The 17,617-nt window shown below is 44.4% G+C and overlaps 1 protein-coding gene across 3 annotated transcripts in view; it reads right to left on the bottom strand.

The window, feature by feature from the left end:
- The window catches only part of PAXBP1 (PAX3 and PAX7 binding protein 1), a 503,587-nt gene that overhangs the window by 291,742 nt on the left and 194,228 nt on the right, over nucleotides 1–17,617 (bottom strand). For all 3 annotated transcript variants that reach the window (XR_011283466.1, XM_069636333.1, XM_069636334.1), the window contains exons 6-7: nucleotides 7,705–7,919; nucleotides 478–667 (exon numbers count right to left, since the gene is read on the bottom strand). Coding sequence is in view for 2 of the 3 variants with exons in the window: in XM_069636333.1 (XP_069492434.1) it covers nucleotides 478–667; nucleotides 7,705–7,919 (405 nt within the window). In the remaining variant the exon portion in view is untranslated. The remainder of the gene's footprint in view (nucleotides 1–477; nucleotides 668–7,704; nucleotides 7,920–17,617) is intronic.

Below are 17,617 nucleotides of genomic sequence, written 5' to 3'. Positions count from 1 at the left end.
GTTTTGTGCTTTAGTGAAAATGTGGGACTTTACCTGGCAAATTACTTAAGATAATGGTAAAACACAAGTGTGTGCTTTACCGTGATAACCATGGTATACGTCATTTCACATGAAGGTTATAGCGTCAAAAAACCTATACCGTGACATCCCTACCGCAGACATTCATCGCACTATCAACTCAACAAACCTGCACTGGTAGGGGATTGGGAGTGATGCTTGCCTTCTACACCCCTGACAGGATCGTCAACTCACCAATCCTCAGATGCACATTATGACTTCCAACCAGAACTCATGAATTCAGCGTGGGCACACAAAAACGTTTAGCAACACTTTAAGATTGTACAAATGCCAATGGTGTGCCTACATAACAAGACATCGTACCCTTCCCAAACAGTATAATCATGAAATGGATGGGCCACTACAGAGCTAAATTTTCAAAATGGTTATGGAAAAAGATTTATTGAACATCATTCTTACCTTTTCATTGAAACACTCAAGCAAGTCTTGGACATACCCTCGCATTTCTTGCAAAAATTTATACCGCTCGGCAATACCCCCCGAAGAACCTTCCAATTTTTCAATGGCATTGGTAGAGTTCTCTCGGTTTTGAAAGTGTTTGTCATGCTGGTCCAGATTTGTTTTGTGAAGTTCCTCCATCGAGTTCAACCTGGGGGGCACCAAAAACAATCAAATGAAACATTACTCAAATGAAAAGATGCATCTACTCTGCAGGATTCGGCTTGCTTTAAATTACATTTTTCATAACAATGTGCTTCTTCCTGGGCATTTATTAAATTAGAATAGCAAACGAGTTAAAAGCTAAAGTATATATCCTGTGTAAGATTTAAACGATGAACCCTTTAAGATTACGCTCGTTTCCGTCTTACATACTACTCCTTCAGAGTCCGCTTTCTTAAAATTTTATATCTGTTTTGTGAATTTGTGAATGGGGTTAAATGGTGATCATTAACTGAATAGTGGCAAAATATTCAAAGAGTTGCTTGAGCTTCAATACCAGTGACTGAATCACGCAAATCAGTGATGGCTTCACTACAAAACAAAAATGTTTGCTAAAACGTGTCGTAAGATGCATCTTTTAAACCAATGGCAGAGATGGGAAATTAATGGATGGTGAAAGAATCCGAATCTTCAACCTGCAACGTTTTGAATGCAAAAGGTACTTGTTCTATTTCAGATCATACCATGATTAACGAGGGAGTAAGAAAACATTTTGAACTGTAGCACTTCTACTCCTTTAGCTCAAAATGGATGTTTTTAACAATGAAGCAAAGTTTGAAAAGAAACCAGATATTAAGTTGTCCCTAGGGGAGAAGAGGGGGGGGTGGAGCAGGGGTGCATGTGTCCTTACAGGGCAAATGTTACTTATTCTGTAATAGTCTTTGTGAAGCTTGCATCATTGTGAAGCTTGCATCAGTTTCTAAGTGGCAAGTCCTCAGAATTACACATTGTTAATTTCCAAAGTAAAAGGATGCATTGACAAGGGCATGCCCATCCTACTATCCCCACACCACATGTGTAGGCATCCAGTGCCCCTTGGTGCCCAAGACATGGACCTTTCAAGGAAAACAATCAAAAGCACAGTTTGAGTGTAGAGGCTCAACGTTGAATGTTTACCTACAATATTCTACTTCGTTAGGCTGGCTTGTTGACTTATTTTCCATGTACTGAATATCAGGATATGGGCGGCTTTATGTCACTAAACAGATACAAGCTCCAGAAAGACCATTACTGTATAAGTAATGTTTGTCGTCTGGGGCTTGTGATAATTCAGATTCACATGCTATGCATAAATTGCAAACAATCTGGTACTGGTGGAAGGGTGTGCAGGTGGAACAGCAGATACATTGTGCTGTACTGCTTGACCCACTTAAGGGATTGCTCTTTATGGAGTATCTAAACATTGTTTTGCAAACATCACATTGTACACAGTACCATGGGGAACACCTGCTATGAACACTGGAGAGGCCCCCAGTTCCTACAGTAGTGATCGCTGGGTGTTGAAGTGAGCCTTTTACACATTGTGTAGCATGCCTGAAGGCAACACACACCATCTTGCAGTACTGGCTTCTCTTACAGGATTGCACTCTTGTCTATATACAAACAAAATGTTTCTCAGCGTCTTGGTTCTAGCCATGTATGACATGACTGCTCTAGGTATATCTATTGTATGCAATGAGCTTTATGCCCTTTAGTGGGGCATAAAAGGTAGTTCATTGGATTTCTTAAATTCAAACTTGGAAATGTATTTTGGGGAGAAGCAGGATTCATTCTGAAGAGCACTGTCTTCTGAAGAGTGATAAACTGTGTCAACTGACGATACCTGGGGTTGCCATCCTTCTTATTGAGGAACTCGCTACTAAATAAGTCTACTTTGTATGTGCAGTGCTTCATTGCACAGTTATGAATGGGTTCAAAGGATGGAAGCATTACTGTGTGCAAGACTGTTAGGAGCAGGTTTATCAAGTCGCAGTGAATACATCCAACTCCTTTCATGACGATTTTAACCATCGACACCTGCCACCACAACACCTTCATTGTGTTGCTGCTAAATATAATTTCATTGAATTAACCCACACTTGGAATCCAACACTAAGATGCTGTGGCCTCTATTGGTTTTGATTCTTTTGAACACTAAATTACATCTTTCCACTAACTGAAGAAGCATGTCCATGTATGTGCTACGTGCAGCTCCTTGGGGGAAAGTTCATGCACCAAGGCTGTAGCTACAAATATCCAAAGTAGGCCTTTAGGAGTGATGCTGCCAAATTTATAAATCTTGGGACGTTCTGTAGTTGCTGTTGTGAGCAGACAGTTTTTTCTTTGAAGTAGTGTCTGGCAACAGTGGTGCTCTGATAAATACATAACACCATCATCATTCCTAGCAGTTCCATGACTTTGCTCACTGTACATTCCCCTCCTCCCCATCTGATTAAGGGGAACAAGCGCCTTGTATGCTTGAAACCCTTCTTTTGATGTGCAACCAGTAGCAATTTCAGTGTTTATTTCTGCTAACAAACGTATACCAAAGAAGGACCCAAACGTCACTTGGGGATGTTTGAGAAGTTCAAATCGTGGAGCGGTGGCATCATCTCATGTGCGCTGGCAGCATTGCAGATGCTGTTCCCCGTCAGGAGTCAGTCGTCTAGGTAGGGTGCAAGCATATGCCTCATTGGCACAAATGTGCATCCAGCATGTCTAGTACTTTCGTGAATACATGTGGTGCCAATGTTATCCGTGAGGCAGAACCTGGAACTGGTAGTATTTGCCTCTACCATGAGGCAGAGTTTTTGCAGTGGAACACGGAAATATGAAATCATACATCTCTCGTTCAGAGTGGCCGTGTAATCTCCCTTACCAAGCAATTAATGGCATTACCTCTTACAAAGTAGTCAGCCTGAACTTCTTGTTGGAAGGTTTAAGATTGTGGCCTAGGGGCATCGTCACACCCTTCTTGAGCAAATCAAAGTAAACCGTAGATACCAGCGATGGGTATATGTTGAGATATTTCCTCTATGGTCTCCTTAATCAGTGTTGCTGTTTCGTCCTTTAGGAGCAGGTCGTGTTTCGTAGTCTTGGGGGCATGCTGTGGGGAGTTCCATGGAGTACCAGTTTCTTACAGCGTACAGTACTCAATGGTCCATGTTCTATTCCCCAAGGCAGGTGCAAAGGTTGTTATTTTTCCCCCTACATGGTCAGAGCGCATTAAGCACAACCACCTCCCTTTCAAGATTGATTGTTAAATGTTGATTGATTGTAATGCCCTAAAGATAAATATTGCTTGGTTGTTTGTTAAAGTAGCCTGTGTTTCGGAGCTGAAACCAGTCAGAGCCACAAATTGTGCTAAGTGCTGTTGCATGAGCAACTTAGCATCCAGCCGGCTCTGCCCAGTCTATGTCGCTCTTAATTACAGCATTTGAGGTATGTTGGGCCCTCTTGAATGATTGGTTCTTATATCCTCACACTCTAGCATGTCTTGTAATAGGTCCTGCATAGAATCCTATTGAGAGAAATATTTGCTAATTAAAGCCATAGGATTAGTGATATGAACACTGAGCTAGTGATCATCTTTTTGCTCATATAGCAAAAGAGTAGGCAGTTTAATAGTTGATCCTGGAGGTTAACCATTGGTTGCAAGACATGAATCAGGAGCGTAACACTGGGAGATGGACAGATTGAACTACTTGGAGGTTACCAACGCCTAAATAGAGGCTTTCAATTGCAATTTCCATCCCCATCTCCGACACAGATGCTGGAGATAGTTTCTGGAACCTTCTATACTGACGCAAGATACTAAGTGGAAATATTGAACTGCCCAATTTGTGAATAAGGTGATTTTTAGGGAGTTAAAAAAATAAAAACAGTCACTTTAAAATGGATTCATCTTTGTAATCCATACATTTCTTTTTGCATTTGTTGCAGCACACTAAACCCTTGGTATCTATGTGCCAGTTACATTGTGATACAGAAAATACAGAAAAATCAGAAAAGGGAGCTAGAAAATGCAAAGAACACAGAATAGAGAGAAAACAAGAAAACGCAAAACACAGCAGGGTAGGAAGTGTATCATGGTGTCTTACTAGGTTCGGGGAGCGGGGGGGGGGGCGACAGGTATCTGATTCTCTTAGTCTGTCAGCTTTGAGAGCTTTTAGGTGAAAAGCCAAGTTTTAAAGTTTTTTCTGAATGTCCAGTAGGAGGGTTCCTTTTTCAGGGTGATGGGAAGCTTGTTCCAGAGCTTGGCAGCCATTCTTCTCGTCTGCACTTAACAATTCACAACATTTTAAAGATGCATTTCACCTTAAGGTTCCAGGCCGTAAGAGCTACTTTTTATGGCATTGCTCTGCTAGTACAACTGATTAAAACATATTGGTGAAGCTATATGGATGGAAGCAGGAGTTATGATCCTATGCGTCTGTTCCCCATTTTTTAATGAGCATTTTTACGCCCCATTTTTAAAAGTTGGGAGGACGATTTGCCCGTTTTAGGGAGTAAAAGAGGCTGGTACACCCATCTGTGGCATACTGCTACCTACTGGTTTGGGGGGGGGGGGGGCGGGACTTTTAGCATTGAAGAGCTTTGTCGAAAAAAGGCAGGAAGTTCTGAGAAGCATCACAGCACGGCTGCAGTTTCTAAGTGGTGCTTCAGAATCACATGGAGGTAATGTGGCTTGGGTAGTAGAAACACCAGCTTCCAGGTACTTGTTTTTTCTATTCCCGTTTAGTCACCAGTTAGTCTGGCGTCGACTCCAAAGCCAGTTTCTCCAGCGCTATGCTTGGATGCGTAAAGTTTGGAGGCATAGTGTTTATGACTTTTTTAGAACCAAATTTGATAGCGTCACGATATGATATTTTATTTATATCAAGCTCATACACAAGGGTTTCAGAGCGCGACCAAGCAAAGTGAAGGGAACAAGGGAGAACAAAAACAATCTTACTAGGCCCAGTGACATTAAGAGCGCGCAAGTGCATGGAAAAGGGGAAAGGGGGGGGGGGGGGTGGAGGAGTGGAAAATGAGGCACAAGAGAGAACAGAATAAAATGCAGTAAATAAATAAAAAATACAAAAGACAAGTGCATAATTTGTCTGATCGGCTATATCTGATAAGAAAGGTGGGCGTCTGTATGGGTAGAGAAACAGATCCCAGTGCAAGGGATGGCTCAGGAGGCAGTGCAGGAGGATGAGCAGGTACCTGGGGCCGAAGGACAAAGGGTGGCCGGGAACATGCTGCCAAGAGAGAAAACAGATGAGCAGGGGAGAGGAGGGGCAGAAGCGAAGAGGAAGGTCTTGAGGAGCTTCTGGAACCAGAGACTGTTCTCATCAAGTTTCAAGGTGGCCGGGAGGCTGATCCAAAGGGAGGCTCCCACCTAAGAAATCTACCCCCAGCTCATTTCTTAGAAAAGTGACTGACCCTGAGGGAGTTAAAAGTAAAGGAGCGAAGGGCTCGAGAGGGGAGTTATTTCCGGAGGGATAGTTGAAGGCATTTTGAACCCAGGCCCCAGAAAGCCTTGTGGACAAATCAGAGGGTTTTACATTTAATCCTTGCGTCCACTGGAAGCCAATGAAGGAATTTCAGAGCTTGAGAGATGATAACAGGGCTTGAGACAAGGACAAGTCTCGCAGTCCTGTTCTGGATTAGTTGTACAGGGCAGAGAGTGGAGGCAGGTAGATTTAGAAAGCGGCGGTTACAGTAGTCCAACCTAGAGAGAACCAGAGCTTGGGAGACAGTGAGCTTCTGGGGGAAGGAGAGGAAAGGCAGAGTACCTCTAAGGATGTGCAGTAGGAAGATTGACTTTTTAGAGATGTCAGATGTGTGCGCAGAAGGAAAGCCACATGGTGTCACTTTTAGGTGTACTAGATTGCTCGATGCAGAGAGCGCACTTCATGATTGTAGTTTAGTCCTTTTTTCTGCACTTCAGGTGTGCGACCTTAGTGCTTGGAACAGGTGCAGACAGGAATCTTTGTCCCTGGATGTATTTTGGCACAGAAATTGATCATTTAGAGCCCCTAGCTTTTGGTTCACAATGTGGTGTCTGGAGAAGGGCCCATGGCAGACCAACTGGCAGGGAACCCTTCCAGATTTTTTTGCTTTGGACATTGGGGTTACTCACTTTCTTGGGATTAGATTCAAACATTTCCCGGTTGATAGCAACAACATTTCATGATTAGGTTGATTTGGTGGCTAGTGTGGGATATAATGCCAAGTGCTGTTGCAGATTTTGGGCTCAAACCACTTTCGTGCAGCAGAAAAATTAAATAGTCTCAGGTTGTAGGCACCAAGGGGCACTAGAGTTACCTGTACACGTAGGGTAGGACAACCATGGCAGGAAGGATCTTAACGTCGCCTACTTTTACTTCGGAAGTAAACAACTTAATATGCCGGAATATGTATGGCATGTGAATCTTAACACATTGGCAAAACACACACACACACACACACACACACAGGTGGGGTAAGGGACGAAGAGGTAGTGAACTCAAAAGGTCAACATGGTGATCCTCATTTCTAAAACCAAGAGTATTTAAGCAAAAAGGAAAGGTACATTGTCAAGAACACATGCACTTTAAGATCTGTGCTGAATTTACCACCAAATCCACCTCACTAAAACAAAATAAAGCCAAGTAAAATATGATGGTCTACAGAAAGCGAGAAAAAAAAAAAAGATTTTTAGTACGGTATGGGAGCAGTGCATCTAGTTAGCTATGAGGGTTCCAAATACATGTCTAAAAAGAAAAAAAATTGACTGCCACAAGGACTGAAAAGGCCAAAGGAAAGACCACAAGCATACACTTTGGTTTCCTAAAAGGAAACCCTATTTAAATTTGTAACCACACACTTAAAAATTACTTGGCAGGCTAGCCAAACATCTCAATGTCCTCTCAACTCCTGGCGACTAAGCTTCTGGTGATAATCCAATAGGTGCTCTGACCATCCTCGAAGGACAAGATCACATGCCTTGGACAAAGCCTTTGATATTTCATTCCGCTCCCACAGCAATCCACGAATTACGATGCACACTGTCTTGATGGCGCCATGTTCTTCCCATTTTCTCATGACGAGCAAGGCAACTGTTTTCCACAGGTGCAATTCAGTTTTCGCTCATTCCCCCCCAGACTAAATGAAGCCTGAGGGAACAGAAAGCTAGAGGATAGGTGTTGTAAGCCGAAGTAAACAGAGGGTCTGCCCTACCTGTCTTTCAGTTGTTTCTTTACCAAATCAATAGAAACAGGAGTCATCTCATTACTGGGAGTTTTGAAAGGGGCAGGTTTATCTGTTTGAGGTTTCATCTCAGACGATCCATAGGCATACGTGTATGGCATGTCGTAAGTGGCACCATAAGGCACAGTCTGATAAGCATTCTGGTAATATAAATGGTTGACATCAATAGGGTGACTTGGTTGAACCTGAAAATACAGAAAAGCACATTTCAAAATGTTTTCAACCAACAAGTTTCTCATCTTTTCAATATATATTAAGTTAGGATTAAGTTACATTTGCACCAACAGCAGAATCATAGGTTTCTCTGCTGCACTATGAAGGCTTTTCCACTGCAGTGTCACATTGTAAAGTAGGTCAAATGTTCAAAGAGAAAAATATATTTCGAATGTTAATTCTGGATGTGCGTCTAGTGTTGCTCCATTGAAAGAAAAACAAGCATTACTTGTAAACATAGTACTAGGCCAACAGTACCTTAAAGAGTCCCGTTTTGCTTTCCCCCCTATGTTTTCAATGCGAAAAGTACCCACATTGTCAAAATAGCCTTAAGTGTCAAAGCAGAACTATGACATTCTCAGCCAATGAAGGGATGGCTAGCTGAGCTTAACCCCAAAGAGGCCATTTTAGATTTAATAAAAAAGGTCTTCAAAGTAATGTGCCCCTTGAGAGGAGAAAATCGATCAAAGACAGACATCAATGCTAGATCAGGCAAACATTACTGTCTGTAACAGTATGTTTGTAGCTTTCCTTAGTTTAATATTCACACGTGCACAGATCTATCTTGAATACAGCAACTGTTTACCAGTTTTCAAGTCGTGTGTGTCAACCAAAGCATGCACTGGTGAACAAAATGTAGGAAAAGGGCTTTGGCCTAGCAAAGATTCACATGATGCTAGCAAATGTTGCACCGGTTATGGTACGTAGTTTAGTATCCATCCTTCCTTGAAATCTTGGGTGATAAGTTGGGAAGAAAAATGGGCAAGCCTAGATTACCCTCGCCAATGGCAGACTACACCCTCCAGCCTTTTTGTAATTAGTCAGCTTTTCTACATCCATCCTTCTCAGTCCACCATGGCATTAAACCAAAATGAGAACACAATAGCTAAACCATAGACTGTCAACCTTCGATACAGTAGAACTAGATGCACCTACAGATAAACCTTGTGAAACAAAGTGAGCGACTGGGTTACAAGTCAAAAAATCCTCAGTGGGCCACCTACATGACATACAATTAGTTCAACAATTGTGAGCCAACAAGGATCTCACTTGACCCCTGAAAGTGAACATCCACTAGTGCTTACACGGTTTCTAGAGTTGCAGCATGTTACCCCACGTAAAACAAGTGCAGTTATTTATTTACCAAACATTCAGTTTAGTACCTAAATGCCTGGATGGAATCTCCTGAGACCCGTGAAAAATGTCTAAAGTCAAGCTAGTCAAGTTATTTCAGTCAGTTATCTGGATTTCAAAAGTATGTAGACGTTTCCCACATAGGAAATAGTGAGAAAGTCCAAAGGCAAGCAATGGTTATGGAATAAAGTAGAGAAAGCAGCAGCTCTACCCCACACATGGCCAAAGATGCAATCAACACTAGGGAACATCTGAAGGAACCCATTAAGAATGCCAGCTGCAGTGTTGTGACCCTGCCAGCCAGAGAAGGATACATGCAAAGCACGATTCAGAACCAACACAAGCCAGTGGTAATCCGCAGTGGAGAGGGCCTGCATAACCCCACTACTCCTGGACAGAGGGTACCGAAGCCAATGACTCCAAGAAATCTATTATGATAGAGGACCCATGTTACTCACTAGAGATTCAGCTCGGAACACACGGTAAAGTAAAAGTCTTCTACATTTCTGGGAAAGCGATTCAGTACTCAGGTACTTGAACACTCGAGCAGTGATGACCAAGACTGATGAAAACAATCTGAAGCACCGTGGAGGATGACCCCGCCAAGCTGCAGCAGCAGGAATGAAGTGATGAAAGTACTACTGCTCTACAGGACGGGAGTGAAAAGTGATCCCCAATCGTTGATTCTTTTCATGACCTTTTTTGGTCAAACCAATACTACTAAACATGCATTCCAGCAACCACCATCACTTACCCTCATGTTACCTTTTCCTTTTTGTTGACCGTTGGGAAAGATTTTCTTTTTGCCACGTTGTTGGTGAGAATTTTCATTTTAGTGTTTAATTCCTCCCTCAGACCCCCCGCTCTTTTGCTGGACTTGGGACTTTTTAATTTTAACCTTTGAGTGAGTGAGCCCTTTTTCTCCCAAAACCCAGGTGTTATGATCTGATGTGGATTCTGTATTCTTTGTTTTAGGAGTCTGACAAACTCCACAGGCATCACTTTTTGTATTGTGACTTTTGTTACTTTGTAGACCCAGCACACACCATCTTACATAGAGTGCTGGAGGGGTTACTTAGTATCCCCTTTGTCTACTTTCTCATGTAACATTTGTTTTGTTACCCTCTCTACAATGAATGGCTGGTGGCAGTGTTTTTTCCCCTACCATCGTGTGTTTTTACCGCAGACAATCCAAAGCTGCAGTATTGCACCCATGGGTGCCCATCTTGTCAAAATGACTCTGGTCTTTTTTCACCATTTCCTGCTTGTGATGTCTTTCTTGGGATTTACTCTGCGCACCAAACCAGGTTTGGTAGTTAGTTTGTTTTGTCTTTGGCAGGGTTACTGCTGAAGCCCGTCTCTGGCTCCAGCGTGTCTGGCAGGGCAGGAAGCGAGGGAGGTTCCCGAAACTCCCTGTGCTTGGTCTTCTTGGTTACAGGAATGCATCCAAATGTGATTGGTTGCCTGGCACCCTGCTGTCAGTGTGACAGCTAGGCTGCGAGAAACCTGCATAAACGGCGATGTCTTTTGCAAGGAAGGTAGAGTTGACCACTGGACGAAAGAACCGAAAAAGAACTTGGAAGAGAAGCTTGCTGTAAACTCCTGAACCGTTGGTTTGCCCGATGAAGCTCTGCTGCATTGCTGAAGCTCCGAATTCTGATCGACTTGAGAAGCCCTGCATAGGACGACTTCTCCCCTTGTGTTGGTGGACCAATCAGCCGCAAGACGAACTTGCCTGGAAACCCCCTCCCTGCTGGCTGAACTTCTTTGCAGATGCTGTAACAGAGGACAGAACCTCCAGAAACTAGTGTATTGTTCTTAAGTCGGAACCGAGCTCCATGAAGATCCTCCGGACTCCCTTGAAGCAGGACGTCCTAAGTCTGAGTCACCCAGAGTGCAGGACCCCAGAAGCGAAGGAAGCCCACAAGGTGTCCAAGAAACAGTGGTGCTATTTGCGAGTAGCTGAAACTGCTGATCTGAATTGTGCCCACAAGTGAGGCCCAGGAACAACAGGATCTGCAGTAACTACAACAAGAACAGAAGCCAGCTTCAACCTTTTCTTCAGACTCATGGTACTGTGAAATTACCTCTTGTACCCGCTTGCTCCCAGTCAAGACTTGCATTTGCTGTCTTTTGCAGAGTTGCTTGCAGCTTTGCCCTACACAAGCCTCAGCTTGTGGCCCAACAATTATTTTTCTTTTTTTAAACTCTGTTTAACGTTGTGCACGCCTTTTGTACTAATCTTCAAGAAGTGCCTCAGTTCCCTTAGACTTTGCCCAAGTGACATTGGCTGTCCGGGCCCCCTGAAGACTCTTAACCCCTGACTTTGTGTTTCTCTGTCTCTCCAAAAAATTATTCATACCTTACTTGTATAGCTGGGAATGGGTTACTCATATTGAATTGGTGGATTGAAAAGTGCTTACCCGTTTGAGAAACTTGTTACCCTTTGTTTCCTTCCCTAGCCTTTTCCTTTGGACACCAAACTCGGTATTGCTCTAAATGTACAAGTGATATTAAATGTTCATAGTGTCCAAACTATTGAAGTCACCTCAGAGTGAAGAAAGTGAATGTGTGCCATCCCAAAAGGGCATCTACTTGTTTACAGAAACTGAGTATTTTTGAAGTATATTTAAGTATTACAAATTTGCTACCTTCTAAAGGCTTATTTTAAAACTGACTTTAAATAATCATTTTATCAAGAAACCTTGAGTATAAGTGTTATTTGAATACATGTCACTGTGAATCTGTGCAACTCCCCTACTGCTCACATTAACCCCTCTTGAGATAAGCCTGGCTGCTCAATCACGCTACCAACCCGTGTAGTACAGACCTATACCAAAGGTTGGGTCCCTATTGCCAGGAGGTCATGTTGTTGTAGTGTACCCAACGGGTACTACTCCAAATCTTGCCTAACAGTAGGACTAGAGAAGACTTGCACTTGGGACATATGGCTCCAACTCTTAGTAGAAGCCTGAACCACACAAGTATGTTAGTGGTAATGGCTGAGCAGCCAGGCTCATCTTGAGAGGGAGAAAGGGATGTAGGCAGTACAAATTACTTGAGTATACACATAGGCCAAACCCTAACAGATATATAATACACAAACAAACAAAGGTACCTTTCAGAAAATCTGTTTCAGGTAGAATAAATGAACAAAACATAAGCCAAGTAAATACTTTGAAATAGCTCCACAGAGGCCTAACACTTTAGAAGTCCATCCCCATCTAGTTAGGTGTGTCTCAGTCGGACTGGAGAGCAAAACAGCCACAAGCTTTAGAAATGTCAAAAGGTTCCAGAGGAAGTCCTTAGTATAAAGTAACCCTTTGTGTTGGAAAAAGGGTGAAGGCCTCACAGGAGTTATGCCTGGGCGAAAGTGTATAAGCAAACTCCCAAAGAAACGAATCAGCACTCCAGCAACACAGGAGGAGCAATTCATCTCTAGGTAAGTTCTGCCAAGAGCGTCAGAGTACCTTAGAAAAGGTTGCAGCACATGCAGCAGCAGCAGACCCAGTCACTGGATTCTTGTCAGACAGGCGAAAGAAGGGACATGAGTGGAAAGCACCTGTGAATAAGAATTACTGCCTGGTCGATTTGTCTCGCTTTCGTAGTCCTGCACTCTGATGAGGGGACATTAAGGAGTGGAATCTTGCCTCTGGAGGTCCGGAAGGAGTCTAAAGTTTTCGGAGGATTCGATCTTTGGAAGACGATGCACTGCACAGTAGACACAGGTCCCAGGGTATTGGCGGTTTGAAGCCTGTGAAGGTTGTGGGATGGCTCCAAATGCAGGCCGTCTAGACGGATTGGTCCCAGAGTCGTCCTCTTTGGAGTTCACCTGAAGTTTAGGATGAAGGGGGTTTAGCATCTGCAGTTACTCAGAGGGCTTCTCCAATCATCTGGAAGTGGCTGTGGACATCTCTCCACTTCGGTTCCTGGGGTCAGGTTGTCTTCAGCCTCAGGATTCATGCCTTCTATGCAGGAACCCAGCCAATCAGCACCAATTCACTATTCAAACTCTGGGTGGGGGGGATGTCCTTTCAGGACAGCCAGCTGCCCAGTTAGAACTGGTCCCAGGGAGGCACACCAGAAGACAGAGTTTGACTCCTCCCCCATTACCAGTCTTCAAAGATTTCTGCCCGTTAGGGAGAATTCTCATTTCTGTGCTAATTCCCTTCAACCTTCGAGAGCCCCAGTTCTTTTGCTGGACTAAGGTGAGTGAGCTCTTTCTCACTCATGTGTTTTGGATTATGTGTTTCCTTTGTTTTTGGAGTCTGACAAACTCCATAGGCATCTACTTTTTGTATGGTGACACACAGCACCTTCAGTGCAATGCCACTGAGAAATCCTTTAGATTTCTCATAAGGTTTAAATACCTTTTCTTTTGTGAACTACTGTTCCCAAGAATAGTAAAGTAAAATTATTAAAGTGAAATTGACTTTACTTACCTTTTCTCTTTGTAGGTCCAGCACACACCATCTTATGTGGAGTGCTGGGGGTTAGTTAGTAGCCCCTTATCCTACCTACTCATGCACACATTATGTTACCCTCACTACTTTGAATGGCTGGTGGCATGGGTTTAATTTTCCTACCATTGTGCTTTTCTACCACAGGCTGTATCCTCAGCTGCAGTATAGCACCCATGAGGGAACAATTAGTCAAAATGGCCCCGGACTTCTTTTTTTTACCATTTTCTGTCTGAGGTCTTTCTTGGGTTTTACTCTGTGCGCCAAGCCAGGTTTGAGCCCTTTGTTCGTTTTGCCTTGGCGGGCTGTAGTACTGAAACCCGCCTCTGGCTCCAGTGTGTCTGGAAGGGCAGGAAGTGAGGGAGGTTCCGAAAACTCCCCTGTCCGTTGTCTTTAGGAATGCCTGAATGCTCCCAGTCTTGATTGGATGGCTATCCTTTCCGGACAACCACCCTGCTGTTTGGGTGACAGCTAGGCTGTGCATGAATGGGAGAAACCTGCTTTAAAAAGGCAAGGGTTTTGGGACTAAAGACAGTCGACCACTGGGGAAAAACAACCTGAAGAAACCATGAACGAAGCTTGCTGCATCCTCCTGGACCTTTAAATTGCCCAGTGAAGCCCTGCTGATGTGCTGAAACTCCTTTTTCTGATCGACAAGAGAAGCTCCAGAAGGGACGACTTCCTCCCTTGTGTTAGTGGGCCAACTAACCCAAAGACAAACTCCACTGTTTATTAGTTTGTTTATTTGTTGAGCGCACCCCACCCTTTGGTATCTGGGCACTGTACAAGAAAATGCAGTTTTAGCTGCAGTAATGAGACAAAGTATAATGCAGCACAATAGTAATACCAGAATAGTACAGTTCTTTTACATGGAAGGGGATTAATTACAATGGAGAAATGATGCGTATAGAATACAATAGTATAACTTGACACGAGTAGGGAACTAGCCATGTACAGGATATTATACAAGTATGCGGATGCAGGAGTACAGCTAGCTGGGTATAGGGTTGTCTATGGATGAGAGCCATCCGAATTTCTGGAAGGTTTGGTCGGATCTTAAGGTACGGAGTTCCATTGTTGGGCCACCTGGACAGGAAAGCTGCTTCCCCCCTGCTCTTTTCAGCTTGAACCTGGGTACTCTAGCGTTGGCGGACCTGGTACGTCGTAAGGCGGTGTGCATAGTGAATTTTTTAATCAGGTATTGTGGGGCTGCGTTGCTGAGGCATTTATGGGTTACGCACGCAACCAATTGTTGCGTCTAGTTGAAGATGCCGTCTTCTGGGAATGCCGAGTGCAGTTCTAAAAGTGTTATTCTGGAGAATCTGGAGTTTGTTAGTCATGTATTTACTGGCACCTAGGTACAGTGCATTGCAGTAGTCAATTTTTGATAAAATCAGGGCTCTGGCAAGTGTCTAGCAACTTACTGAAAAAAGGAAAGGTTTGCAGGCATGAATCCGCTTACAAGTGTAAGCTGTGGCCGATGCTGTGGCGCTGACTTGTTTGTGCAAGTTCAAGGAGGATTCTAGATAGAAAGCCAGGGTTTTTATCTCTTTGGCTACCTTAATGTCATTGCCATCGGTATTGAAAGATAGATATTGGTTACTCAGTTTCTTCTAGTTGAGGGGTGTGGCTAGGAGAAGGAGCTCTGTCTTTTCATCATTCAGGCAAAGTCCATGTGTGGCCGTTCAGGCCTGAATGATGAGGTAGACCTGGTTCACTGGATCATCTTCCCCAACTGGCTGTACTACTTTGCTGCAGCAGGAAGAGAGTGGCAGGGGTTGAGGAATCCATAGTCTAGTGCAACGTCTGTGATCAGGCCAGAAGCTCCGGGAGTCTCTGCAGGACAACCAGAGCTCGAGTGCCCTCACCAGAGTTCAGGACTCAAGGAGTGATTGAAGCCCAACTGGTATCCAATATCCACAGTGGTGCTGTTTTCCGAGCGTTGAAACCACAAAGTGCAGATGATCCAAAAAGAGCCCGTAGCTGCCGCCGACCTCCGTATTGCTGCCACAAGAGTCGTCCTCCAGACATCCTCCCTCTTGTCCCCACGACTGAGGCCCAGGATCCCAAGATCTGCATCACTGCAATCAGCCACAAGTCAGCTGGACCACTCTTCTAAACAAAGGTACTCGTCTGACTTGGTGTACTCACCTCAGTGTCTTTAGCTATGCTCTTCTCAGTTGAGACTTGCATTAGGTACCTTACTAGAGTTGATTTCAGCTCTACCCTTCCCAAGTGTAACAACTTGTGATCCTAGAGTAATTTCTCTTCAACAAACTAACTTTGTGCAAGACGTCATCTAAGAAGTGCCTCAGCTCCATAGACTTTGCTCCAATTGAATTTGGATGTACTGGATCCCTGCAGACTCTTCTAGTCCATTTGACTGATACTTCCTGTCCCTCATAGGTGATAAGTTGGTTTTCAACCATTACTGCTGGGAAAGTTTTTTATCTAGACTTCATTGGAAGATTTAAGTGCTCACATGCTCCGAGAACCTGTAACCTTTTTCCTTCCCTTAATATTTCCTTTTTGCAAAACCTCAGAATATACAAAGTGTACTAGTGATATAGAAATGCCATTACTGTCATAGTTAGTGAAGTCACCTCAGGGTGTAGGAAGTGTGTGAGAAGATGCTCTAAAGAGTATCTACTATATTTGTGTTGATTCTGGGAAAGTATTTTAAAGTATATTTGATTGTTACCTATATTGCCCTTTTTAACCCCTTAACTGCCATGGGTATTTCTCTCCAGTGCTAAGGCCTTTTTTGGTGATTTCGGTATGTGGCCATTCAATGGCTTGTAACTTTTTTTTGTTACATGCGATATCTGGGCCAAATTTGGCTCCTTTTTTTCCCCCACATGTAAGCGGTCGTAACGCCACCCAGGAATCCTAGGTTGCTGTAGGGGGGGTGAGAGAAAAGAAGCAAAAAGGGGGGACATTTTGGGTTTTTTCAAAAAATGCCAATAAAATGATGTACAAAGAAGCCTGTGGTTTTTTTCCTTGTAAGAGCTAGGAACAAATGGTTTGCTGTGCTGAGTTCCCCAATTTCCTGGCTTTCAAGAACAGGTCGAGAGGAAACAAAAACATTATTTTGATGTGGTTATCAACCATTTTGTGAGAGGTAGGCGATTTTGGCCATTTTTGCCAATTGGACATGCATGGACGGAATGGAAGAACGGAGGGGGGGGGCACATCATGCAGTCCTTCCTAGGAGGCTCAGGGAGGGCTGCATGAGGTGTCCCCCCAGCCATTTGGGGTGGGGGGGGAAAGGGCCACCACAAAAGGCGGGGCAGGACCCCCAATAGAAAGGGCAGTAGGGTTTGGGCACCCTGAGGCCAGATTGGCACACTAATGTGGCCATCTGCGCCAAGCGAAGTTGGGTAAACAAAAAAAATACAAAATCGTAGGCTGCTTTTTAGGGGGGGCTGAGGGGCACCCTAAATTGGCAGCAAATGTTGTACTGCAACGGGGGAGGCACTCTCCCCTCCCCCCCACCCCAAATGGAGGTCCCCCATCTCATGCATCCCTCCCATTCGGTCAGATGACCCTTCCTAGGAGCAGATATCTGCCCCCAAAGAGGGATACAAGGGGTGCCCCCCTTTCTACTTTGGTTGGGGGGGGGGAGGGGGAGAGGGCCACCCCCCCCCTTTCAATCAGTAAAAAATCCATGGTGGCTAGTGGCTCCCCACCCCCACCCCAACGCCCACGCCCACCCCCTTTTCCCATCATTTTTTTTCTTTTTTTACATTCCCTGGGGGCAGATGGTCAGCCATCTGCCCCGGGGTTCGTGTGCATGTGCCCCCATGCTTTGGGGGCCGGGGGAAGGGGGGGCCGCTTACTTGAAGCGGCCCCTCCCACCCCCCCCCCCCCCCAACTCACAAATCAATGGTGGTCCAGTGGGTTGCTGGTCACGGATCAGCGCTCTGCGCTGATCCGTGACCAGCAATGCTCATATCAGTTGTGTCCCATGCTTTGGAGCCACGGAGGAAGGGGGCCGCTTACCTAGTAAGCAGCCCCCTCTCCCCCTGCGTCACAAACGGATTTGTATTGATCCGCGGGCAGCAATGCCACCGGAT

The sequence above is a fragment of the Ambystoma mexicanum genome, chromosome 7p, assembly GCF_040938575.1.
Source record: "Ambystoma mexicanum isolate Mex_15411 chromosome 7p, UKY_AmexF1_1, whole genome shotgun sequence".
Taxonomy (NCBI): Eukaryota; Metazoa; Chordata; class Amphibia; order Caudata; family Ambystomatidae; genus Ambystoma; species Ambystoma mexicanum.
This window is presented reverse-complemented; position numbering and strand designations above follow the sequence as displayed.